Source organism: Cololabis saira, chromosome 8, assembly GCF_033807715.1.
Source record: "Cololabis saira isolate AMF1-May2022 chromosome 8, fColSai1.1, whole genome shotgun sequence".
Lineage (NCBI taxonomy): Eukaryota > Metazoa > Chordata > Actinopteri > Beloniformes > Belonidae > Cololabis > Cololabis saira.
Window position 1 is genome coordinate 19,149,489 of NC_084594.1, and position 26,462 is coordinate 19,175,950.

Consider the following 26,462-nt stretch of genomic DNA (forward strand, 5'->3'; position numbering starts at 1 on the left):
TTTACCATCAACCCAATCTGTGAAACTGAAAAATACCTAATCTGAGACTATGAGGAGACATTTTAACACAAATCAACAGTTTATACCCTGTTATTTAATCCATCATTGACACATTATTTTCATACAACATCTGCTGACTGATTTCAGGCACAAAAAAACCCCCCAGACATATTTCTTTGTATCTTTAATTTTTATTTGTCCCCACAATAATTTTACTTGAACAGTATTAGAAAGGATATCTAATTTACACTGAGATGCAGTATTTCAGAGCTATCATTTTATTAGCTGATACAGGATCTGGGAAATCTTAACAGCAGATATGTCCTAACGTCTCCTCTTCACTGCTGAACTGGTTGCAGCTGATTGTCCTCGCATCCTTTTTGGTGCTGCAGGTTTCTTCTTCTGTGTTCCTGTTGGTTCGCAATGACAGAAAGGAGATTGAAATTTACCACCAACCCAGAATAAAACACGGTTCTGCACATTTGGTATGAATATGTTGGAGAAGGTCCTACAGATAAACCAAGGTGCCCCAGATGAAGAAGCAGAAGTTTATCAAATACAATCAAGTTCATATCAAATTGGATCTTTCATAAAGAAATAGAGGACGGTGTAGGTGAAGGCAGGACACAAGTTCTCCTCTAAACACTCAGAGTTCAAATCTCAAACAGACTATTCACTTCACTGCAGGTTCCTCTGCAACGTGCTCTGCAGCCTGGCTGCAGCGCTGCTCCTGTTTGTAACGGCATGTCTGATTTATTCAGTGTCCTGTCTGCTGTCACTGATACGGATGGGTTTGTTGCGGAGGGGGTCTCTCCTGCTCCTCTGCTATGATGGGATTCACTGGGGTCAGTAAAATATAAGATACCTCTCTTTGGAGTTTGACCATTGGCTTTTTTTGTTCGGGGCACAGCCTTCTTCCTTTGTCTTGGTGGCTGGTAGTTTTCATCGATCTTCAGCTTCACCTCCACAGGGTAATGGTCACTGATGCTGAGCGCCTTGGGGACAAAAATACATCACTTGAATTAAAGCTCAGTGCAGTTCTGTTCTTTAAAATGCTTCAAACGTTCAACTATTTTTGCTTCACCTCTTTATCGGTCAGCTTGAACTTTTTCTGGAAGTTGAAAGCCTTGGCAGATCTGGGGACGATCGACTTCTGCATGTGCTCTCCATACACCACAATCCTGTTTGAAGAAGATTCAACACAGTCTTTATTAAAACTTTATTTATTATAACTCGGATTTTGGTGTATAGAAATAAAAATGTAAATATAAATTTTCTTGTTATGTCACTAAGAATACAAATTACTTTAATGTGGGAATGTGGGTACATATAGTGGTACAACATGATGTTTAGAGAGATTTGTCTTGATGGAGTGTGATGTAGCAGAAGTAGCGGAGCAGTGTTGGACTGTGGGGATGACTGCTCCGCTTCAGATTTTCTATAATTATTTATTAAATGACGAGTCATTTCATCATCTCAACTTCATATATAGTAAAACTGCCTTTTTGGTCTTTGACCAGGTTTTGAGGTTTGTGAGCAGTAGTTTTATGCAGGAGGTCCCTGGTGTTTGGAGCAGTTGGAGGTCTGAGCTTTTGGCTCACTGAGGCTACTTTCAGTCACCCACTCATTAAAACAGAGGTGTCTAAGGTGTCTCAGGCCCTGACACACCAAGCCGACTGTCGGCTGTCGGGCCGTCGATGACCGTCTGTGCGCGTCTGTCGGGCTAGTTTCCCCGGTGTGTCCCGCACGTCGCCACAGGTCGGCCGCCCGTCGGCAGCTTTTCAAACATGTCGAATCGGCGTCGGCCGTCGGTCAAACAGCTCACTCTGTGATTGGCTGTTCAGGTAGCATGGAACTGAACAGGGAAAAGCAGAGCGAAATTTTTGAAATCGTTGGTTTCATTCATTTCCAGCTCTCGACACAGGTTCGGGTAAGATCCTTGAGCCTGTCGCTGTTGTATCCATGATTTCACCCATGTAGTGCGGTTTCTTCTTATTTTTTGCCTCCGCCTCCTCTTTTCTTCTTCCACAAGCTGAAGGCCGAGGGCTGACAACGCCAGTGCCAATTCTTTATTCTTGCGCATTGTGGTAGCGAGAGTGGTGTGGAAATGTGGTGTGAATATGAAGCCTATTTGTTTTGTTTACGGCTTCCCAGAGCTTCTGGTTTTCCCATGTTTTTGAGTGAATACAGACTACCGCTGGGTGTCGTCTTTGCGGTGTGTCCAAGTGCTTCTTTTTGAGCCCGACCCAGCCCGACACAGGCGACGCGAGGCGACACAGCAGTCGGCCGACAGCGGGCCACGTCGGGTTGTTGTGTCCTCGGCTAAAGCATAGCTTAGGAAGCATACTTTTGACTGCAGTACTGTGATAGTATCAATTCACATTTCTGATGATAAAAAAGCATTATTTTCTCTGAAAAGAGGACAGATGGTGATGTTGCTCAGATGCTCGTCACCTGTCGTAAGTGTAGTCGTTACTGTTACTAGCCGTGGTGTCGACCTTGTCTTTGATCAGCCAGTAAAAGGGTTCAGAACAGATGCAGATCATTTTCTTGTTCTTCTTGGAAAGATATCGACCGGCAGCGTTGAAGTCTCCTAAGATCATAATGTTCTGCAGAGGAAACAATGTCAATGACGATCACACTAATGTTGATTACATCTGAAAATAACAATACTGTAAATATGTAACATGTAAATACCATCTAAGACCTCCCCTGTAATGTAAAGCCTTACAACTGACAAAAAACACAAGGGTGGTGAAACTTTAATGTGTGTTTTTACTCCATGCCCAGGTTACTTCAAACCACGTGAAGATACAATTTCTTACAATTTCTTCTGCTTGAAATAAGTGAAACAGCAGCTGTCCATGAATAAAATAACTAACAATGATACCTAAATGGTTTCACCTTCACACGTTTGACTTCCAGAACTTTTATGAAAAGAATAACTGAGCAACTTACATCAGTTCCCCACTTCACCCAGACATCCTCAACCACATCATAAAGCTCATCCAGCTCCTTCAGGGTGTCCTCAGGATGCGTGTGGACTGGAATCAGGACCAGATCTTTCACAACTGGCAGAGGGTACAGAGAATACTAAAAATAACTAAAAATACATTAACACACTTATAGAAACAATCACAGCTCTCTGTGAACATAGTCGCAATTCCATCGCACAGTGAAAGTCTTTGTATTAATATACAACACTGCTGTCAAAGGTTAAGTGGTTTCCTCCATAATTAAAAATGTACATTACTTTCCTTCACTCTGAGTAAAACACAAAAAGGTGATCATGCAAATTGTCTGTATCTCAATTTATTTCAATGCAAAGTTGTTTATATAGCATCTATTATAATACAAGTGGTCTCTAGGCATTTTCCAGTTACCCAGAACATTATCCTGAGCAATTATTACATAAACAATGGCAGGTAGATACAGACCAACATGACGAACTACAAGAACAAGAGAGAACAATTATGGTTATGAGATTCTTCTAATTAATACCTGTGGATTGAGCTGAATAAAGGAAATAAAAGAAGAAAAGAGAAGAAGGGTGAAGAGCAGCAATCCGTGGATCATGTTGGTGTCCCCCTACAGCGTAGGTCTAGAGCAGCATATGAAGCTCTCTTTAAGACGAGCTGCTCTAGTCTTGTCCTGTAGCTGCAGCTATGACTACTGGCCCTAAGACCCTAGAGTTACACTAACTAGAGACTTTATCAAACATACACGTTTTGAGTTTGGTTTAAAAGGTGGAGGTGGTGTCAGCCTTCTTAACCCAGATTGGAAGTTGGTTCCATAGTAATGGTGCCTGACAAGACAAAGGATGTTCCAGATGGGTTTTGCACACTTGAATATCTGCTCACAGTGCACAGAGAACACCCCTGATAATTATATGCATGCTTTATGGTTTTGTGCACCTGTGCAGACATTTTGGCTGTAGATATGTGAAGATTTATCAACATGGCTCAATTACAGAATTCCAGTGTGCCCCAAACTATGCATACTAGGTCACCTGGGTGACATCCACATGGAACCTATCTTGGCTCACTTGGTTCTCATTGCCTTATGTATCGCAAAGAAAACCATTCCAAGGAACCGTAAACAAAAGTTTAATCTATGTATTAATCAATTTAGGAATCTTTTGTTAGATCATATCAGTACCGAGATATTCAGTGCGTTTACATGGGAAGTTTAATTCCTCTTTAATTCAGAATTAAAATTAAATCCAATTTAAAATGATTAAAAATGACCATGTAAACACCTAATTTTGAATGAAACTTAATTCCGAAGTAAGTGGCTGGTTTATTCTGATTTTAAATCCGAATAGAATAATTCCGCGATCATGTATACACTCATTCTGCTTTAAATTAATTCCAGTCTTTCTGCGCTGCTCGTTCCCTTGCCCATCTGTCGCGATGACGCTTATATTCCGCACTGGGCTTGTTTTCAAAACAAAGTTTCAAGATGGCAGTATGCTGTAAATGGTGTTCGTGCCAAAGCACAGTCTTCTGCCTCCCTTCTCCGGCACTCTATCTCCCTACTCCTTAGCACACGAAATAAAATCATCGACATGATGTTGTTGTGGTGCTGCTTCAAAAATAAAATCAAAACAAATCCAAGGGGCCATGGTGGCGCAGCTGGTACTGCAGCCATCTCACAGCAAGAAGGTCCTGGGTTCAATTCCCGCCGGGGAACGCTGTGGGCGCTGAATGCGTGTTAAGTTCCACCATGACTTCAGCGACCACACCCTGGGTGGGGTTGGCAAAAGGGCCTTTCTGTGTGGAGTTTGCATGTTCTCCCCGTGTTCCCTTGGGTAGCTAATGTGAGCTACCCTCACAAAAACATGGGCTATACATGCCCCCTCTGGCTAACTGGGGCGCCAGATTTCTTCCGGTAGACGTAAAGACCGTCCGCCCCCCTATCCAATCAGAACCCTTCCCAACCCCCCAGACCTTAAACAGAAGTTTAATTCTGAATGATTTAATTCTGAATAATTAATTCCGAATCAAAAAACATCATGTAACCGTGGCTAATGTTTGCTTCCACTAAACATCATTCAGCAGAACCGCATGAGTGAGTCAGTGAGTGTATGTTAGTGTATTTGTGTCAATGGGTGTCCATTGTCCAGCCTGGGTTTGGGACTCTTGGCTGTGGGGGCTATCTGGGTGGCTCTGTGTTGGAGGGGTTCTCGTGCTCCATGCCCATCTCCGCTGCCCTTGCAGCTGTGCACACCTTTGACTGTAGGGTTCCCGCTTTTATCGGGGTGGGAGGGGGAGGGGGGCGGGGCTTGCTGGTGGCGGGTTTCCTCCTGTCCCTCTTTTGGCCCTCCGTGGGGCGGCTGGTGGCCTGGGTTCGGGTTTCTTACTTGTCGACTTCTGGTCTCTCGGGTGGCGTTTTTGTACCCTCCCTCCCTTGTCTTGGTGTAATTGTGTGTGTGCACTTTGCACACACACAGTTACACAGACATACACACCTGATCAGTCACCTACATGCTCACCCCACAGTTTTGGGGACAAATAATCACAGTAGCCTAGTTCTGATTTAGTTTTGGAGACCTAGAATGGTTGCTGTTTGTGTTTCTGCCTGTTCACGTTTCTGTTTGTTTGTTTTTATCTCTTGCAGATTCCAAAGGCTTGTGTGCCTGTTGTGTCTTTTCCTGTGTTTCTTTCATTTCAGACTTGCAGCCGATACCATCACTCTGGGACAATATATCTTTGCGATATTACGGAGATGGAAAAGCGCTGTCTTACAAACCTGATTAATACAAAAATAACACCTAGGTTTTATTAAAGGCCATTGCAAATCCATCTAATACCTTCCTAAGATGCTTCATAGACAAATACAGCTGTCTATCATCAGCATAGGAACAGGGACTCGTCGGGACTGAGCAGACAGTGTTCTTGGGACTGGGCAGACGGGCATTCTCGGGACTGGGCAGTTTCTAGGGATGGGGGGGGGGCCGGGTCCGGCCGTCATTTCCCCTGGGGCTGAAAACACCTCGGCCTGAAAACTCCTGGGCCTGCCTCGAGCCAGGCGTGTTCCCCAGAAGGGGGACTCCTCTTCCTCTACCTCCTGCCAACCAGGAATTGTGAGTTCTGCCTGCTGGTAGACGTATTGCCAAAAGGCAAAACTTTCTCCTGCTGGGTCCATGCTGGCTGGTCCGTTCTGTTACGAAATGGTATATGAGGATCCAGGTGCAGGAGAGACAAGGAGTTCCAAAAAGTAGAGATTTATTTGTCCAAAACAAAACAAAAGTGGATACAGGATACAAAAACCAGAACATGAATGACACAAAGTAAAACCACCAAAACCTGATGTGCAAAACACGGAGGGAGGAAACAGTACGGACCAGCAGGGAGAAAGGGAAAGACAAGACCAGATATAAACAAGGGTTAACGAGACACAGGTGCAGACGATCAGGGCCGATGGGAAACAGGAAACTCAAACCAGAACTCAAACACAAAGACACGGGCTTCAAAATAAAAGAGGAAGTATCCAACCATGACATCCTAAGTTTAGGGAGAAGTTGATCTAATCCAGTATTGTCATACCAATAAGAGGAAAAATATTTTTGAGCAGTTGAGTCAGGATGGGGTCTAACAGACACGTGGATGATTTAGCTCTATCGGCGACTGAGGTCAACTCAAGCAGGCCTATAGGAAAAAAGCAGTTTAGAGTCAAGTCAGATCCGAAGGAAGTTGCTAAAGCTGAAGAAACGCCCACAGCTGCTGGTGTGCCTGCTTGATTTCCTATGTAATTCTTATGATTTTGCTGCTAAAGAAGCTCATAGTCTTCTGAGATAACTGAGAGCTGCAGGAATGCACACCTCAACAGAGTTGTGACTCTTTGTCAGTCTGGCTACCGTGCTGAACAGAAATGTTGGGTTATTTTTATTATCCTTGTAACACCTGCCAATGTAATAATGCCCACAAACGTAATAAACCACAAACGTAATAAAAATATGCAGCTTTTAATGTAATAATCCTGCAAATGTAATACATTTCCCACAAACGTAATAGTCGCTGCCTACTACAAACGTAACACGCGATTTCCCACAAATGTAATACCTATTACGTTTGTAGAGATTTATTACGTTTGTGGGGAAGTGAAAATCTTCAACTTTCAATGTTGTAATAACTTCCCACAAATGTAATAATGCAATGAATAATGGTTGTTGGTATGTATATATATGTTACGGTTAATGTAGAAAAACGGTTATTTTGCAAACTAGCCGGTGAATGTGTAAATTATAATAAAACCCATCCGCACTCTCGCAGCCTGCCCTGCATAATTAATGCTGTGGATGTGTCACACCCGACACTTTTTCGGGGAGTGTAACGTTAGGCCAACTGAACTGTAGGCTATTCTGTAGTAACTGGACTCTATCTACCAAATGAATTACGTTTGCTTAGTTTGTTTTGGTTTAATCAATTTGTGCAAAAATGGAGGAGGAGGAGAGACCTCATCTCATCATGCGCTTCGGGTTTGCGCGATTCGGGTTTAGGAGCGGGTTTAGGAGTTCACAAACGCCAATCATGAGGAGGAATACATCAAGGACCGTTACGTCGCCCGGATCGGCGTCACCGGGGCCCCGCCCTGGAGCCAGGCCTGGGGTCAGGGCTTGCTGGCGAGCGCCTGGTGGCCGGGTCTTTGCCCGTGGGACCCGGCCGGGCTCAGCCCGAAACGGCGACGTGGGCCCGCCTTCCTGTAGGCCCACCACCCGCAGGAAGGTCCATGAAAGGCCGGTGCAATGTGGGCTGGGTAGCAGTCGTGGAAGGGTGCCTTGACGACCCAATCCCTGGACCAAAACCCTCACAGTGGGGACATGGAATGTCACCTCGCTGGGGGGGAAGGAGCCAGAGCTTGTGCGTGAGGTTGAGAGATACCGGCTAGAGATAGTCGGGCTCACCTCCACACGTAGCTTGGGCTCTGGAACCCAGCTCCTTGAAAGGGGCTGGACCCTCCACTACTCTGGAGTTGCCCAGGGTGAGAGGCGGCGGGCTGGTGTGGGCTTGGTTATAGCCCCTCAGCTCAGTCGCCATGTGTTGGAGTTCACCCCGGTGAACGAGAGGGTCGCTTCCTTGCGCCTTTGGGTCGGGAAAAAGTCTCTCACTGTTGTTTGTGCCTACGGGCCGAACAGCAGTGCGGAGTACCCGGCCTTCTTGGAGTCCCTGGGAGGGGTACTTGATGGTGCTCTAACTGGGGACTCCATTGTTCTACTGGGGGACTTCAACGCTCACGTCGGTAATGACAGTGATACCTGGAGAGGCGTGATTGGGAGGAACGGCCTCCCCGATCTGAACCCGAGCGGTGTTTTGTTGTTGGACTTCTGTGCTAGTCACAGTTTGTCCATAACGAACACCATGTTCAAGCATAAGGGTGTCCATCAGTGCACGTGGCACCAGGACACCCTAGGCCGGAGGTCAATGATCGACTTTGTTGTCGTTTCATCTGGCCTTCGGCCGCATGTCTTGGACACTCGGGTGAAGAGAGGGGCTGAGCTGTCAACTGATCACCACCTGGTGGTGAGTTGGATGCGCTGGCGGAGGAGGAGGTTGGACAGACCGGGCAGACCCAAACGGATTGCGAGGGTCTGTTGGGAACGTCTGGCTGAGCCCTCTGTCAGGGACATCTTCAACTCCGACCTCCGAGAGAACTTCTCTCGGATCCCGGGGGAGGCGGGGGACATCGAGTCCGAGTGGACCATGTTCTCTGCCTCCATTGTCGACGCGGCGGCTCGAAGCTGTGGACGCAAGGTCTCCGGTGCCTGTCGTGGCGGCAATCCTAGAACCCGGTGGTGGACACCGGAAGTACAGGATGCCGTCAGACTGAAGAAGGAGTCTTACCGGGCTATGTTTGCCGGTGGGACTCCTGACGCGGAGGAGTTCGGGGAGGCCATGGAGGAAGACTTTCGGTCGGCCTCGAGGAAATTCTGGAGGACCGTTCGGCGCCTCAGAAGGGGGAAGCAGTACTCTGCCGGCACCGTTTATGGTGTGGGTGGGGAGCTGTTGACCTCGACTGGGGACATTGTCGGACGGTGGAAGGAATACTTCGAGGATCTCCTCAACCCGACTGACATGCCTTCCACTGAGGAAGCAGAGGGTTGGGGCTCGGAGGCGTGCTCATCCATCACCCAAGCCGAGGTCACCGAGGTGGTTCGTAAGCTCCTCGGTGGCAGGGCACCGGGGCTGGATGAGATTCGCCCTGAGTACCTCAAGTCTCTGGATGTCGTAGGGCTGTCTTGGTTGACACGCCTCTGCGACATTGCATGGAGGAAGGGGACAGTACCATTGGAGTGGCAAACCGGGGTGGTGGTCCCTCTGTTTAAAAAGGGGGACCGGAGAGTACAGGGGGATCACACTTCTCAGCCTCCCCGGGAAAGTCTACGCCAGGGTACTGGAGAGGAGATTACGGCCGATAGTCAAACCTCGGATTCAGGAGGAACAATGCGGTTTTCGTCCCGGTCGTGGAACCCTGGACCAGCTCTATACCCTCCGCAGGGTGCTCGAGGGTTCATGGGAATTTGCCCAACCAGTCTACATGTGCTTTGTGGATCTGGAGAAGGCATTTGACCGTGTCCCTCGTGCCATTCTGTGGGGGGTGCTGAGTGAGTATGGAGTCCGGGGCCCTCTACTAAGGGCTGTCCGGTCTCTGTATGATCGAAGCAGGAGTCTTGTTCGCATTGCCGGCAGTAAGTCAGACTTGTTCCCAGTGCATGTTGGACTCCGGCAGGGCTGCCCTTTGTCACCGGTCCTGTTCATAATTTTTATGGACAGGATTTCTAGGCGCAGCCAGGGGCCGGAGGGGATCCGGTTTGGGGACCTCAGGATTTCATCTCTGCTTTTTGCAGATGACGTTGTCCTGTTGGCTTCATCAGACCGGGACCTCCAGCATGTGCTGGGGCGGTTTGCGGCCGAGTGCGACGTGGCAGGGATGAGAATCAGCACCTCCAAGACCGAGGCCATGGTTCTCCACCGGGAAAGGGTGGCATGCCTTCTCCGGGTGGGTGGAGAAGTCCTGCCTCAGGTGGAGGAGTTCAAGTATCTCGGGATCTTGTTCACGAGTGAGGGAACAATGGAGCGTGAGATTGACAGACGGATCGGTGCAGCGTCCGCAGTTATGCGGTCGATGTACTGGACCGTCGTGGTGAAGAGGGAGCTGAGTCGAAAGGCGAAGCTCTCGATTTACCGGTCAATCTACGCCCCTACCCTCACCTATGGTCATGAACTTTGGGTAGTGACCAAAAGGACAAGGTCGCGGATACAAGCGGCCGAGATGAGTTTCCTCCGCAGGGTGGCTGGACGCTCCCTTAGAGATAGGGTGAGGAGTTCGGTCACCCGGGAGGAGCTCGGAGTCGAGCCGCTGCTCCTTCACATTGAGAGGAGTCAGCTGAGGTGGCTTGGGCATCTGTACCGGATGCCTCCTGGACGCCTCCCTAGGGAGGTGTTCCAGGCATGTCCCACCGGGAGGAGACCCCGGGGAAGATCCAGGACACGCTGGAGAGACTATGTCTCTCGGCTGGCCTGGGAACGCCTCGGACTCCCCCCGGAAGAGCTGGAGGAAGTGTCTGGGGTGAAGGAAGTCTGGGCATCTCTGCTGAGGCTGCTGTCCCCGCGACCCGGGAACGGATAAAGCGGGAGAAGATGAGTGAGATGAGTGAATGAGTGGGTTTAGGAGCGCACCTTCCATGAGAGAGACACAACAACTGTTTGTCTGTTTTGGAGGTGGCAAAGAGAAGAATAGATATTTCCTCACAAAGACTGTTACACTGGATATTTGCGAGTACATTACCCAGACCTATGGTGTGCCCAAATTCAGAGCGCACAGAGCAGAGAGCGCTTTGCCACCTCGGTGGCAAAGCTGTATTCTGGGGTGCCAATGACGTGATCTGTAGTTTGCATTATTCGTTTTGGAATACTCAATTTAGATATATAGGGATTTGGACTCAGAATAATGGCTATAATTGCCACGGCATGCCAGAGCATCAAGACTGGAGAGATGATTAAAAATGATGTCCGAGCTGTCATGTTAGTCTATGTCCAAAATAACACAGAAAAGCTTGTCGGATTACGCTTTAAGTTGTCATCCATCCATTCAATACACGTAACTGACATTGATGTATTCACAGTGATTCATTATCATAATTATCATAATTTATTATTATCATAATTGCTGTGGGCATTGTTATTATGATGATGATGATGATGATGATGATGAGTAGTAGTAGTAGTAGTAGTAGTAGTAGTAGTAGTAGTAGTAGTAGTACTAGTAGTAGTAGTACTAGTAGTAGTACTAGTAGTAGTAGTAGTAGTAGTAGTAGTAGTAGTAGTAGTAGTAGTAGTAGTAGTAGTAGTAGTAGTGTTTACATGACAGCTCGGACATCATTTTTAATCATCTCTCCAGTCTTGAGGCTCCGGCATGCCGTGGCAATTATAGCCATTATTCTGAGTCCAAATCCCTATATATCTAAATTGAGTATTCCAAAACGAATAATGCAAACTACAGATCACGTCATTGGCACCCCAGAATACAGCTTTGCCACCGAGGTGACAAAGCGCTCTGTGCGCTCTGTGTGCTCTGAATTTGGGCACACCATAGGTCTGGGTAATGTACTCGCAAATATCCAGTGTAACAGTCTTTGTGAGGAAATATCTATTCTTCTCTTTGCCACCTCCAAAACAGACAAACAGTTGTTGCGTCTCTCTCATGGAAGGTGCGCTCCTAAACCCGAATCGCGCAAACCCGAAGCGCATGATGAGATGAGGTCTCTCCTCCTCCTCCATTTGCACAAATTGATTAAACCAAAACAAACTAAGCAAACGTAATTCATTTGGTAAATAGAGTCCAGTTACTACAGAATAGCCTACAGTTCAGTTGGCCTAACGTTACACTCCCCGAAAAAGTGTCGGGTCTGACACATCCACAGCATTAATTATGCAGGGCAGGCTGCGAGAGTGCGGATGGGTTTTATTATAATTTACACATTCACCGGCTAGTTTGCAAAATAACCGCTTTTCTACATTAACCGTAACATATATATACATACCAACAACCATTATTCATTGCATTATTACATTTGTGGGAAGTTATCACAACATTGAAAGTTGAAGATTTTCACTTCCCCACAAACGTAATAAATCTCTACAAACGTAATAGGTATTACATTTGTGGGAAATCGCGTGTTACGTTTGTAGTAGGCAGCGACTATTACGTTTGTGGGAAATGTATTACATTTGCAGGATTATTACATTAAAAGCTGCATATTTTTATTACGTTTGTGGTTTATTACGTTTGTGGGCATTATTACATTGGCAGGTGTTACAATCCTCTATCAAAGACGTAATGTACTTTATTTAACATTGAATAATAAGCTCTTCAAGCTTTATGCAAGGCTTTTCAAAATATACTATTTGACTATCTTTCCATGCAGGATAAAACTAACAGACTTACAAGAGAACCACTTCCTTTCCATTTGATGCACTTTTTGTTTCAACATGTTGATATCTAAATTATACCAGCGAGTTAAGCTCCTATGGTGAGAGACCCTCTTTCTCAAAGGAGCAACAGCATCTAAAGCTGAGTGCAGTAAATCTTCAGTGTTACTGACAAGGATATCAACATCTGCAGAGGTAAAACCTAGGTCACAACCATCAGCTGCTTCACTATGTTCCACTGTAGTAAGATAACTGGTCGCAGTGTGCCCCACCCAACCCGCCACGAAGATCAGTACCCCAGATCCGGCTGGATCTGGCACAGCAGATCATCAGACCTGAGCCCTCAACAAAGGGGCAGAATAATCCCCTGGGCAGGTCCAACAGGTGTCAGGGTAGTCTAACCCTGACACCCGAAGAAAGAAGAAACACATGGTGATCTCTGAGGAGAGAGAGCATTAGCTTTATCGAATAAAAATCTGCTAAAGTAATGCCTTTTACTTTGCACTTTAATGCTGACATTGTTAAATTCAGACGTTATTATAAACAGTGGTTCGATAGGAAGAATTTTACAGGTGACACAGACAGATTATCGGGTTCTACATCGTGGGTGAGGACGGGATCGAGGGTATGATTAAAGCAGTGCGTTGGTTTGTTTACTTTTTGTGAAATGCCTAACTTAAGACTATTGCTGTGTATATCCATATGAATGTTAAAGTCCTTCATTATGATGACTTTATCTGTACTGATTAATAAACCAAATAGGAAATCTGAAACTCAGATAGAAACTCCAGGGAAGTACCAGCAGGGGCCGGTACACTACCACTAACGGATTTCCGGTTTGTGAGTACTTTCATGCTTTGGATTTGGGTTGTATTTGATGGAGCAAGTCACTGTATTAAACTGTCTTACCACATAAACTTCCTGATAGTTCAAGTTGTGGGTTGTAATGTAAAACGTATGCTGAACAGCTTAAACCTGTGGTGGGACAGCTGAAGCGCAGAATGAAGGGCTCTCTGGCGAAGGCGTCCTCATCTCCTGGTTGATTATCTTCATACTGGTAAACGTCTCTCAGTTGCACCTCATCTTTTCTGTAATGCACAAATAATGACACAGCAGGGTGTTTGTGAATGATGCATTAACCACACAGTTTTGCCATTTATTCTCTAATCTTCAAAAATCTAAAATTAGAGTGATTCTTTTATATGGATTTGACAGAGTCCACGCCCACCTGTAGAAACAAACAAACTGCTCCTTGTAGGTGCTTCTCCCTAGGGGGGTGCTGGCGATCTTGTGGTAGACATGCCTTCAGTTGTTGTTGAGGGAAACAGAAACAACGTAAAAGGACAAATGAATTGCTTTCCTGACATGTGTGTGTGGTTTCCTATTCGTCATCATTTGTGTGAGTTCTAATATTCGTCCTAATGATGACAACTCAAAACTCAAAGTGACCCAAACAACTTGGACTTTTAAGATGTTACAATATTCTTTGTAAAACTTGTATTTTATTCTGTTTCTTGAGAATATTCTTCTAATAATAAACAGTATAAACTCACTCTGTGGTGGTGTTGAGTTCTGTCAGTAAGATCTCCATGGCTTTCTCGGCTCTGTCTACCACCTCCAGTATCACCACAATGCTGTACTGAGACATGATCTGAGATGGAAAAGAATGTAATTTCCATATCTCATTATTTCAACATTATCGTTGCATTTGCTTAAAAGCTGCTGTAAGGTAATAAAACCAGCATTACCTCAGTGAGGTTGTTGAGGACAGCCTTGTTTCTGACTTTTTTCATTCCCAAGTTCTTCACATTGAAGGATGCTATTTTCATTGTGACTTTACCGATGATAAAAAAAAGAAAGGTGATCAATATAAGGAGAAAGTTCTAGGAACTTAGAAATAAACACAGCTGCAGCTGGTCTAGTTTGTAGAGTTTTTTGCATTTTGAATCACGATTAAAATCTATTAATTTATTGAAAAATATGAGGCTAATGATAAAGTGTAAACACAAGATGCAAAACACATAAGAGTAGAAAGATAAAGAGTCATTTTATGCCAAAAAGTATTTTAGAGACATTCTACATTTGTCTATATTTTTATTTTCAGACAAATATTATTAAGTATTAGAAATAGAAGTTGATGCTCTAGAGAGTTTAAAGTTATAAAGAGAACTACTAAAAATGTTTAGGCATGAAATGGTCCTGTCTGAACCGAGGAAATAAGTGGGTGGAGTAAGTTTTGGCAGCAAGTTAGTGAAATACCAACATATATAAAGAGGTTTTACTTAAAAGCAGTAAAAGGATCCAGAGAAAAAAAATACTTACAAATGTAGTTGAAAAAAGCCAAGTCAGAGGTACAAATGCCAACGCACCAGAATAAAGACTGAAACTGAAGTCTGCAGAAAACACGATCTGTAAGGCTGATGCCCGACAAAAATGTCTGGTGGCAACAACCATGCACATCCGCGCGGCAATTATAACCCGCCAAAACAGTAGTTTTAGTTCAGCTGCAGACTTGTTTCCTGTGTGGAAGCAATTCTGCCCTCCATTCATCCTAAAGTATTTCCCAAACAGGGTCACCAAACACTTTGAAGCACTTCTCCAGGACAAGAAGTGGGTGCTGAGTTCAGATGGTTCACATTGAAGGCTGCTATTTTCATTGTGATTTTAACAATAAAAAAAAATGACAAAAAAATTGATCAACACGAGGACAATCTTGTTCACTCTCCAGAAAAAAACGATGGAGAGACACTGACAAAGTTCTACGAACTTAGAAATAAACACAAATAAAACTGCAGCTGGTCTAGTTTGTAGAGTTTTTGCAGTTTTGATTCATGATCAAAATCTATTAATCTATTGAAAAATATGCAACTAATGATGACGTGCAAACACAAGATGCAAAACACATAAAAGTAGAGGTAAAGAGTCCTTTTAAGACAAAACACATTTTAGAGACAGTCTAACTTCTGAATTTATTTTATTTCTAAATTCAGACCATGATCTCTTAATTCTAAATAAGAGATATTTCAAAAGAATTGAGCTAAATGACATTAAAGCAATGAGTCATCTCCATTTTTCTGTGCGGTTTTTACTTAAAAGCAGTAAAAGGATCCAGAGAAAGAAAAATACTTACAAATGTAGTTGAAAAAACCCAAGTCAGAGCTGCAAATGCTAACACACTAGAAAGGAGACTGAACTGAAGTCTGCAGAAAACATGATATCTGTAAGGCTGAGCCCGCCAAAACTGCCTCTGGTGGCAACAGCCATGCACATCTGCGCGGCAACTATAACCCACCAAAACAGCCTATCAGCTGCAGGCTTGTTTCCTGTGTGGAAGCAACTCCATTCATCCTAAAGTATTTCCCAAACAGTGTCACCAAACACTTTGAAGTACTTCTCCAGGACGAGAAGTGGTTGCTGAGTTCAGATGGTTGGAGGCATTAAAGAAGGTCCACTGACAGATCTATGAAAGAGGGAAAGAGGAGGTGAAGGAGGGAGCTGAAGCAAAGTCTGTCGAGGCATTAGGTCAAAAGCTCATCTAAAACGCAACCAGACCTCTAAAATAATAAACTACATGTATAAAAACAGACCAAGTTCAGTCCTGGGATAGACCTAGATTTTCTGTTGCAGAGGCAGAGAGGAAGATGTCCTTACTTCCCTCCATTATGGAGGATATTGCTCCCTGACCTTGAGACTGTTGTATTTTTTGTTTAATTGTATGAAGATAAATGTTTGTAGCAGTTTTGCCTCTTCTGGTCCACATGTTCCAGTGAAGGACGTTGTTTCCTGGTCTTGAATATTTGATGAATATGATAAATGAACCAAATAAGAGGAAGACAGAAGACAGTTTGAACATTAACAGTTATTTAATTACATCAAATATGAAAAACACATCCATGGTTTCTGATTTTACTGCTGGAAGATTAAACATCCCACAACCACGTTCCTCTCACGTTTGCCCTGGCTCTGAAATTGATTAAGGCAGAGACACAATTTAACAAATGAAACATCAATATTAAGGAAAGCATTTATTCAATTGAGTCAAAACCAGGAATTAAAGTGATTTTCCACTTTTGTCGTCATTCAAGCGTCTGCAGCTTGAGATCTGGTGGTATATTTGGAGAAGCATCATCAAACCCAAAGAAACAACCTGCTGTTTCTGCAAGACTCGTTTTCCAGCTCATCTGGATGAAGTAGTTATTAAATGAGTGTTGAGGGATGTTTTTATGGATGGATTCGGGGATCACCCTGGATGGTACCGGTGGTGTTTTCTGCTGGTGGAGGTGGAATGTTTGAGGAGCAGAACACCGTGAAGGTGGAGCAGGTGTACGGATCAAATTTGGACCAGCAATTATGAGCAAGTGAAATCTTTAAAGTGAGAAAATAAAAAATATGCTGGAGTGCATCTGATAGAAAATACATTGGTAACCATGTTTTTATTCCTAAACATCATCGAAATGGGAAAGAGAAGGAAACATTGAATTAATTGTGAATGCATCTTCTCCATGTTGAATCTCACACATATTTCTCTGGAGGTTTGTGGCTTCAAGCGCGCATCCAAACATTCAAACACAGACGGGGGATTGAGCTCTGCCACACAGGACAATGTCTTGTTTTTTTCAGTCCAAATGTCCAGAGTGTTTGTCGATTCATCTTTAAAAGGTCGGGTCATCCAGAAGCCGCGTCACTGCTCGGTCTGCTGCGTGTCTGTGATGGTGGAGACGGCGCCCTGGCCTTTACTGACGTCACTGATGCAGGCCCACTGGCCGTCCATCGACTCCTTCCACAGCGACACCTGCAGGTACCAAAATAAATCCAGCGGTGTGAGTCTGCAGTGACACTTCAGATTAAATATTGGGAACAAGAAACCAGAGAAAAATATATGTGCCAGGCAATAAACCCACAAATATACATCTGTTATTTTAGCATATCAGTGTCGTTAACAATGGGGGAGTATTATACCTGACTGCAACATTCAAAGACTTTAAATGGTCTTTTATCCACAATAGGGCTGAACCATTTTGGAAAATAATCTAATAGCGATTCCCCCCCGCAACATTGCGAATGTGATTTATTATGCAATTTGTTTTGCCTTTTTTCAATAAAACCGGATGATTTTAATACCAACACTGTCATATACATTTAGTGTAAAAATTCTTCAAAAAAACTAGGTATCTTTGTTTCAAATCTTGCATATTTTAATTTAGGCAGTAAATACAACATACAGTATAATATTAATCTAACTATATAATATAACTTTTTTCTTTTAGATTTAGATAACCAGATTATCTCAACGCCACCAACGAATAGCTCCACAACCTCAAACACAAAGTTTAAGGTATACAAAACAAATACGCGAAATTAAGCAATTAAGATAATACAAATTTTAAAGTTTTTTATAAATCGGATTGTACAAAATATTGAATATTGGGACCAATGAAAACACAGTTAAGTTGAACTATTTAAGATTTTCACAAATTCAATAATAAAAGAAATTGAACATGTCTCAGAGTTAATTTAATCCTAGTTTGAGCAGTTTAAGTATTGTGGTTTGAACTGGTTCTGGTCCATGGCCTGGTTTGGGTTTAAGGACTGGTTCCTCTAAAACCGTGATTCCCAACCCCCGGTCCCCGGACCGGTACCGGTCCGTAGAGCCGTTACTACTGGGCCGTGGAATGGCTTGTGTTCCGATCATAATTAGGGCTGCAACGATTCGTCGACGTTGTCGACAAAAAAGCGATAATCAAAATTGTCGGCAATTGTCACCAGACGTTTTTTTTCCCAATGGAGTGAGGCATCTCACTTCACTTCACCTCATACAATCTCTGCGACAGCCGCACCACAGCGTCTCAGTGCAGCCTTTTTTTTTTTTTTTTTTTTTTTTTGCGTCCCAGCGCAGCTGCGGGTAACAAAACTTCAAATGTTCGGGAGCATTTTAGCCTGGATACGGCGAATAAAAGAAGACTTGCAAGTAGGGTTGCCACCCAGAATTGTCCTTTATTTGAGAAAAAAATGTTGCGACTAATAGCCTACGGGACGCGATTTGTCCCGTATTTTCATTAACCCCACATACACACGTCTATCACACACACATCAACACTAAATTGATCAATAATAACAAAATAAAACACAGGAAACATTAAGGCCAGCAAAATCTTTGTGGCGGGACAACAGGACCTGCTGTGTCTGTGCCCAGATCTTTCTGTGTTATTATTATAAAGGTTCAAAATATCATGCTTTGCATGTAATAAGACTAGGTAATATATTAGTTTCACCTTTTAAGTTGAATTATTGAAATAGATTAACTTTTACACCAAATTCTAGTTGAATTATTGAAATAGATTAACTTTTACACCATATTCTAGTTGAATTATTGAAATAAGTTAACTTTTACACCATATTCTTCACCTGAAGCATTTTTTTGTCATATAATTTCATCCAAAACTTGTATAAATCGAAATGTGTTTCTTTGAGTGGCAGCCCTGTCATGGCTTGGCGGACAATAAGTTCTGGTACCCGACCGGACTGAACAGCGCCATGCACAGGTGCTGTATGCAGGTTAGGTACAGTCTGCTGCAGAGATGAGTGGACCTCAGCAAACCTCCATGAGCCGTTTCTTTACTGGTTGTTCGAGTAAAAGAAATAGTGAAGAACAAGTGGAAATCCTACCAAAAAGAAAAGCAAAAGCTTTAATCGCAAGTACGACATTATGTATATAAAATATGGATTTGTTGCAATTGGGGATTTGGGGGTGCCAAACCCACTATGTATTTTATGTGGAGAAACGCTCGGCAACGAAGCAATGAAGCCATCCAAGCTCCAAAGACACTTAAATACAAAACATCCTTCTCTCAAAGACAAACCAGTGGATTTTTTCGAAAGGAAAAAACGTGAGTTAGATTTGCAGAAGCAAGTTTTAAAGGCCACAACATCAGCTAACGTCGCTGCAACGAGGGCTTCATATCTCGTTGCTCACCGGATTGCAAAAGCTAAAAAGCCCTTTACAATTGGAGAGGAGCTAATACTGCCCGCTGCAAAAGACATCTGCCTCGAACTTTTGGGGGGAAAAGCAGCTGGCAAAATGTTGCGGCGGTCTGGCTGTTATTTTCGTAAAATGAGTCGCCACCTGTTGGTGGATAAATATATGCACCTGAAACCATTGTAAAGTTAGTAAAACAATGATAGCCTGCATTTTAAAATGCATTGTTTTTTTCTAAAATGTTTATTAAAATTGACATAAATTGTCAACCGGTCCCTGAGCTTTTTGTTTATACTTCTGCTGGTCCTCGGCACAAAAAAGGTTGGGAACCCCTGCTCTAAAATACCTCGCAAGGATCGACGCTTTCAAACATTTCGGGTGATGATCCCCGTCCTTGGCTTGTCTGGCTCACTAGCGCTCGACATTTTAGCCACACATCTCTCATACATGGATCTGATGTTTTTGTTTCTTTTTTAACATGCTGGAAAAAGTTTGTAGTTTTACTCTGTGAAGTAGCGATGTTAGCACGGCTTGCTCTGAATACCTGATGTTGCGTTGCATCTTCTGTTTGTAAAAACCCAAATAATCCTACAGTATTTATGTGCTGTTCAGCTGATTCAGCTTCAGACTGGTCCATCTAACCCATAAACTACATAAAACAGTCTCGCCATAGGACATTGTGCAGCAGATTAAAGCGCAGCATGAAGAGTTGATGCAGTCGAGTGCTCCGCTCACTTTCACACGCAAACCTTTTAAATCGCGCACGTTGCTCTTTTCAAAAATCGTGTTGTTTGTTTTTTTTTTTTTAAGATTTTTTTGGGCTCTAGTGGCCCTTTATTGGAGATGCAGACTGGAAAGGGGTAGAGAGAGAGAACGGGGAAGACACGCAGCAAAGGTGCGCAGGCTGGATTCGAACCCGCGACCGCTGCAGGAGGAGGACTGTAGCCTCAGTATATGAGCCGCTGCTTAACCCACTGCGCCTCCGAGCGGCTCAATCGTGTTTTTTTTAATGTCACACATGCGATTAATCGTTCAGCCCTAATCCACAAACCATCTAAAAACAGATTATTGCACAATATCTTAATCACAATAGAGGAGAAGAGAAAGGGACAGTTTAATGTTGTACATTTTACCTTGTTGTCGCCACCAGAAACGGCAAGAATATTCCCGGTAATGGACCAGCTGACGTGCCAAACCACATCATTGAACTTGTGGAGCAGTTTGGCTGTCCAGGTGTTGCCTGCAGGGTCGTCACATGTCCAGATAAAGACACGTCCGTCCTGGGAAAGCCGGAGAAAATATGTTCACTGTTACAACAAATCAAAGAGTTTTTCTACTGAATTCTGGTTGTATATGAACTGAACATGCTAACACACTGGGGCCTGTGAAATAGTTGGACTTTAATTTCATTGTACAATGACAATAAAAAGATTTTCTACTCCAAAAGCTAATCAGACTGTTTACTTCTGAAGTCAGATTTAATATAACGCTGAAGACTGATGCGCCCTCATCTGGACAAGAGTTGGTTTATTTCAAGTTTCCAACCGGGTTCCACATTAAAACATTATCTCTGCCTCCATCTAGTGGTACAAGAGAAAATCTCAGGACAGAGTTTGGAGAAACCTCAGACCTGAATCTATTTGGTTCTTTCTAAATAAACTTATGAGAAGAAGAGGGGTTGTTCAAACACATTTGGGATGCTGTTGACAAGCACTACATATAAAACAGGTCAAGTCCGGTCGGTCTCACCTGAGAGCAGCTGGCGATGGTGCTGCTGGGAAGACCAATAGAAGGGGCCCAGCCAACATCTCTCACCCAATCACTGTGTGCCTCCAACTTCTGATCCTCCTTCCACTGACCGTCCTCCTCCCTGCAGGATCGATGTGACAATCAGTAAAAGTCGGGCTGAAACAATCAGCTACTTTAGTAAAAGGAAATGCCTGAAGAGCCATTTACACACGAGCAACAGCCAAGGAATCAACGTGCAAATCAGACTTCACTCGTACAGTTTTAGCCTTTAAAATTGTCGTAATTGAAGGGTAGACATGTGTAAACATGTTAAGATTAGCGACTTGTGGAAAGAAATATCACTGAATGGTTGTAGTTTATTGCTGTTAAAGATCAGGACCGACCCAAAAGTCTGTTCCTCTGATACAACAGCTGTAAGTTGATAAATCTTCTCGGACTCCGTCATGATGAGTTGGAAGAACTTTTTCCACAAGAGAAATTTCAAAACATTCCCTTGTTTGACATTTCAAACAAAACCTTCAGGACTCTTAAAAAAAGTGCATTTATTTATGTGCCCAAGACTGATTAATAAACAAAATAAATATCCACAGATATCCATCAATAGCCACAGAAACCCAACAACGACTCACTTCCAGAGTTTAACAAGGTTGTCACAGCCTCCAGAGACGAAGCGCTTGATGAAGTTTGGCTTCTGTCCTGACGGCTGATCAATCAGACTGCCTGGAACTACGGCAGGAGCCCAACTCACTGCGTTACAGCCAATCTGGAGCAGAAACACAGCTCAGCGTTTTACATTCAACACACACTGCACCCCTCAGAAGAAACAACACAACAGGAGTCAGGGTGACAAAGTAAAGAGGTGATGAACTAGGCAGAGGAATTCCTCATGTTCAGGTCATCTGTGCGGCGGACTCACAGTGTGTGCGTTGTTGATCTTCTTGACGTCCCACTGCTGATCTCCAGTCAATGTTAGAAGGGAAATTGCTCCATCTGAGCTGCCGCAGGCCAGGATTAAACCAAACTCATAAGGACCCCAGCAGACAGAGTTCACTGCAGACGCACAGTAACAGTTAAGAACAAGTCTCCAGAGACGCAAAGAAGGGATTTAAAAGTTACTGATCCGTCTAAAATCTAAAATAATGAAACTCAACCTCCAAGTAACGGGGAAAAAAAAAAAGAGTGTAAAGAAAGGAATAGGAATAATGTTCAATTAACTATTCACTAAAGTACATACTGTATTTTCCAGACTATAAGTTGCGTTTTTTTTCATAGTTTGGCCGGGGGTTCGACTTATACGTGAAATTATTAACACATTTTTACCGGTTTATCATTTCACATGTTATTTTCACACTAAACCGCAAGAAGGCGCTTTAAGTCTAGGGCGATGAGTCTGACGTAAGCAACGTAGAAGAGGAAGTGCCGCATCTTTTACCTCCGGAGTTAGTGGAGTTGTTTAAAAGTGATACGGACGGTTTGGTAAATTTCTTAGCATGTTATTTAGGCTATAGTTATCTGAATAACTCTTAATATGTTATGTTAACATACCAGGTACGTTCTCAGTTGTGTCATGTAATGTAAGTATACCGTACAATTGTTGCCTCTATTTTATTTTTATTTTAAATTGCCTTTCAAGATGTCTGTTCTTGGTGTAGGATTTTATAAAATAAATTTCCCTCAAAAATGTGTCTTATACTCCAGTGCGACTTATATACGTTTTTTCCTTCTTTATTGTGCATTTTATGGCTGGTGCGACTTGTACTCCGGAGCGACTTATAGTCCGGAAAATACGGTAATTAAAACAAGATAGAAAAGAAACTCCTCCCACCCCCACCAACAGCGACATCTCCACAGAGAGCCACTGGTGTATCAGGAAAGAGGATAAAACAGGCTGAAATAACATCATCAGAGCAGTCTACGGTCACCTGTGCATCATGGTGAGCTACCGACCTGACGACTCGTGTCCGGTGTACTCGTACATCTTGTCCCAGGCGCCGTTCTCCTCCTTCCACACGATTACTTTGCGGTCGTAGGAACACGACGCCAGGATGTTGCCAAACATCGGATGAGCCCATGCTACTTGCCACACGGGTCCCTCATGACTGCAAAATACAAATACACGCATCTGGATCAAAGCAGCAGAGCATGAAAAACTGCAACAGAAGGATCTTTTTAATTGATGTCTGTCAGTCTTTAATTTCTGCTTTTAAACCCCTTTACTCTCTAATGCATTTTTTAAATCACTTTAAATCGTTTTTTACATGTGCTATACAAATTAACTTGCCCCGCCTTCCCCCTTAACACCAATTTCCAAAGATTTGAACCAGATTAGGAGAACAGACTAAATCTCTTTTGTCAATGGAAAATAAGTGCATAGTAAATAGCCTCGGCCTCCTGGTTTTGTGGAGCTTTAGTTTCTTACCCTCTGAGGTCCGCCACGAGTATCTGTCCTCCGTTCCTGACGTCAAAGATCTTTACGGTGCGGTCAGAGGAACAAGTGGCGAGCCGGGTCCCGTAGTAATCCATCTGGGCGTCATGCTGAAACAGATTCAAAAATGTGATCATCTAACTCATATTCAGGATGGAATTGTGTCACTCTAGTTTGTGATTGTAAATGAGATCTAATATTGTGACCTGAATGAAAATGTACATTTTTATGTGGCTTTTTGTCTACATGTGAACTCAGCAGTTGTGTGACTGGTGCGCATTTTCTGGCAGCCATAAAGAACTTAAGATAACGCGACTGAACTGGCACAAACGTCACTCAGTAACTGTTAAAAAAATAATAATGTGACGTTAAGATGTGAGGCAACACCAAAAAAAACATACCATTCTGCCTGGTTCAAATCCCCTTCCTCAATATGTTTTCTGTTGGTCCTGATAAAAATGACGCTTGTTGAAATGTATCTGGTGCACGTGCCATTCCAGAAGGCTGCTATGCTCAAACGAACGACGGATGCAAGTCATGAAGTGTCAAACCAGATCTTTACCGAATCAAAATTGCATTACACCATGCTGCTGATTCGGGAATTTACCGTAACATAGAGCCAAACGTCAGGTTCTGGGACATTTAAAGCCGAATCAGTGTCCCTGTTCCCCATTTACAGATGTTTATCAATGCTACATGTAGAAAATAATTTTCTTTGAAACAATTAATCAACTTTAAAGTCTGCTTTATTCAAAGTTTTTGTCCTTTTAATTTTTTTTTTATTATTTACAAATTATATATATATATATATATATATATATATATATATATATATATATATATATATATATATATATATATATATAATATGTGTGTGTCTAAGTGTGTATTTCACATTTCATACTGGAAAATAATGTGCAATATCATTCACTGCAACGTGCAATTATGTAAATATCCGTCTGTTATTTTATATACCAGTATTTTTTATTATTACTATTATTGCTGCTGTACAATGCTGTGGGACTAATAAAGGAATATCTTATCTTATCTTATTATCCAGCACATTGTAAAAAAATATGTACTTTTGTGATGATGTTCCAGTTGAGCCCAAAAATGTGAAATCATTTATCTCAGTAATGTATGCCAGTGTAAAATATGTAAATTAAACAAAGATCACATGTTTATAGATATAACAGATATAATTAATAATAATAATCTGGATTTACTCACGACCATGTCCTCGTGAGAGGTGTCCACTGTGTTGATAACCGAAACCTGTAATTCACAGTTAAATACATGAGCCCAACATTAAGCTTAATTACAGATAAACACGGTTTCTAGAGAGAGTATTTATATTATTTTGCAGTTAGCAGCTCGGCTAAGGAGTAGCTAACTGGGAGGGACGTCAGCAGCAAACGGAAACATTAAACATCACTAAACGTGCCAAAGCAATTTAGTTTAAAGCTGGAATGAAAGGGGATCTAACTCACCATGACAGCGGCCAAACGCGAAACCCTCCAGGAAAGTATTTATTGGTATATTTGCTGGATTTAACTCTTTATCCAAAACCGACGTGGCAACAAGTTCAGAAGCCGCTTCCGCCGAGTCCCGCCGCACTTCCTACCGGCGGAAACACGAACACCCCGCCAATGGTTCCACGTCGTTCTGCAGAGACACACTTGAAGTGTGCTTTATTTACACAAGTATTGGGTCTAAGTTTCGATTATGAAATATAGGTAATTTATGACTTTTAAACAAAATTTGAAACTTTAAACTTTCCAACGCTGATCACTGGAAGCATAATGAATTGTTATTATTATTTTTTAGAATACTTTATTGTCTGTCCCAATGGTGACAGAAATTCCTCTGACAGGGCTCACAAACACATTCACACATTCCCATCAAGACACATTACAATAGAAAAACGAATAAATACATTACAAATACATTAAAAAGAAAAAAAACAGTAAATAAGTCAGAACAGACATGACTAATGCCTGTTATTTTTTTTATTTTATTTTTTTTTTACACACACACACACACACGAGCCGTGTCAGGAGTCGCTCCGGCAGAGTAGCGCCCCCTGTAGCGAGTGAAAAGAAAAACAAGAAAAACAATACTTTGTGTTAGGAGACCATACATTCAACATTTGGATTTATTTATAAAATGAATAATGCTATTTTATTTTCTTAATATAGAGCTTTGGACATAATTGGATTGTCCAGATTAAATATTTATGTGATTGTCTATGAACTTAACAGTATTATTGTACTGTACTCTACTGTACTGTACTGACACTTGGCAACTAACCAGTACTCGAGTTGTAAAAAAAAATCAGGGGGGATGGTGGATTTTATCATATGGGGACAGATAATTTGTGCTGATTACAAATAATATAATATATTACAAATAATAGCACTGACCAAAATACCTGCAGAAATACTGCAGGAATGACATAGCAGCAGTTAAATGCAGCCTTCTGTAAGCTTTAAATATCCACTGGGCTTACATCAAATACATCAAAACACAACAATTAAAAAACAGTTTTCTGAACTTATCAATATGACTCTGTCCTTCACAGGATAAGTAAAATGGATCACTGCAAAAACTCTAAATCTTAACAAGAATATTTGTCTTATTTCTAGTGAAAATGTCTCATTTTAGTAAAAAAAATCTCATTACCCTTAAAACAAGACTCATCACTGGAAAAAAACAAAAATTTTCACCTGTTTCAAGTAAATTTTCACTTAAAATAAGTAGAAAAATCTGCATGTGGAACAAGATTTTATTGCTTGTAATGAGAAGATAAATCTTGTCCCATTGGCAGATTTTTTCTACTTATTTCAAGTGAAAATTTACTTGAAACAGGTGAAAATTGTCA

General features: G+C 42.6%; 2 protein-coding genes across 3 annotated transcripts; both read right to left on the bottom strand.

Annotated features, from left to right (window-relative positions):
* Nucleotides 1–182: 182 nt before the first annotated feature.
* On the bottom strand, nucleotides 183–15,751 carry LOC133449335 (deoxyribonuclease-1-like). 2 transcript variants are annotated; one of them, XM_061728476.1, is made up of 10 exons: nucleotides 15,562–15,751; nucleotides 14,180–14,265; nucleotides 13,985–14,082; nucleotides 13,660–13,734; nucleotides 13,407–13,519; nucleotides 2,959–3,071; nucleotides 2,455–2,609; nucleotides 1,085–1,181; nucleotides 866–995; nucleotides 183–410 (listed from the first exon to the last, which is right to left on the bottom strand). In XM_061728476.1, the coding sequence occupies exons 2-10, from the start codon at nucleotides 14,258–14,260 to the stop codon at nucleotides 325–327; spliced, it is 948 nt and encodes a 315-aa protein (XP_061584460.1). In that variant the 5' UTR covers nucleotides 14,261–14,265; nucleotides 15,562–15,751; the 3' UTR covers nucleotides 183–324. The 2 variants fall into 2 exon arrangements, with proteins under 2 accessions (XP_061584460.1, XP_061584461.1); XM_061728477.1 differs by lacking the exon at nucleotides 15,562–15,751 and adding an exon at nucleotides 14,754–14,863.
* Nucleotides 15,752–16,275: 524 nt separating this feature from the next.
* Nucleotides 16,276–25,204, bottom strand: sec13 (SEC13 homolog, nuclear pore and COPII coat complex component). Its single transcript, XM_061727033.1, has 9 exons — nucleotides 25,072–25,204; nucleotides 24,812–24,856; nucleotides 23,576–23,691; nucleotides 23,104–23,255; nucleotides 22,073–22,206; nucleotides 21,786–21,919; nucleotides 21,157–21,277; nucleotides 20,541–20,687; nucleotides 16,276–17,223 (listed from the first exon to the last, which is right to left on the bottom strand). The coding sequence occupies exons 1-9, from the start codon at nucleotides 25,072–25,074 to the stop codon at nucleotides 17,113–17,115; spliced, it is 963 nt and encodes a 320-aa protein (XP_061583017.1). The 5' UTR covers nucleotides 25,075–25,204; the 3' UTR covers nucleotides 16,276–17,112.
* Between the last annotated feature and the right edge of the window lie 1,258 nt (nucleotides 25,205–26,462).

Excerpts from the sequence above, each read along its gene's own strand:
- LOC133449335 (XM_061728476.1), bottom strand. The coding sequence starts at position 14,260 with ATGAAAATAGCATCCTTCAATGTGAAGAACTTGGGAATGAAAAAAGTC. Across the intron at positions 14,083-14,179 it reads TCCTCAACAACCTCACTGAG|ATCATGTCTCAGTACAGCAT; the intron begins GTAATGCTGGTT and ends TTTCCATCTCAG. Across the intron at positions 13,735-13,984 it reads GAACTCAACACCACCACAGA|GCATGTCTACCACAAGATCG; the intron begins GTGAGTTTATAC and ends CAACAACTGAAG.
- sec13 (XM_061727033.1), bottom strand. Across the intron at positions 23,692-24,811 it reads CCTCTCACGAGGACATGGTC|CATGACGCCCAGATGGATTA; the intron begins GTGAGTAAATCC and ends AATCTGTTTCAG. Across the intron at positions 21,920-22,072 it reads AGATCAACAACGCACACACT|ATTGGCTGTAACGCAGTGAG; the intron begins GTGAGTCCGCCG and ends TTTCTGCTCCAG.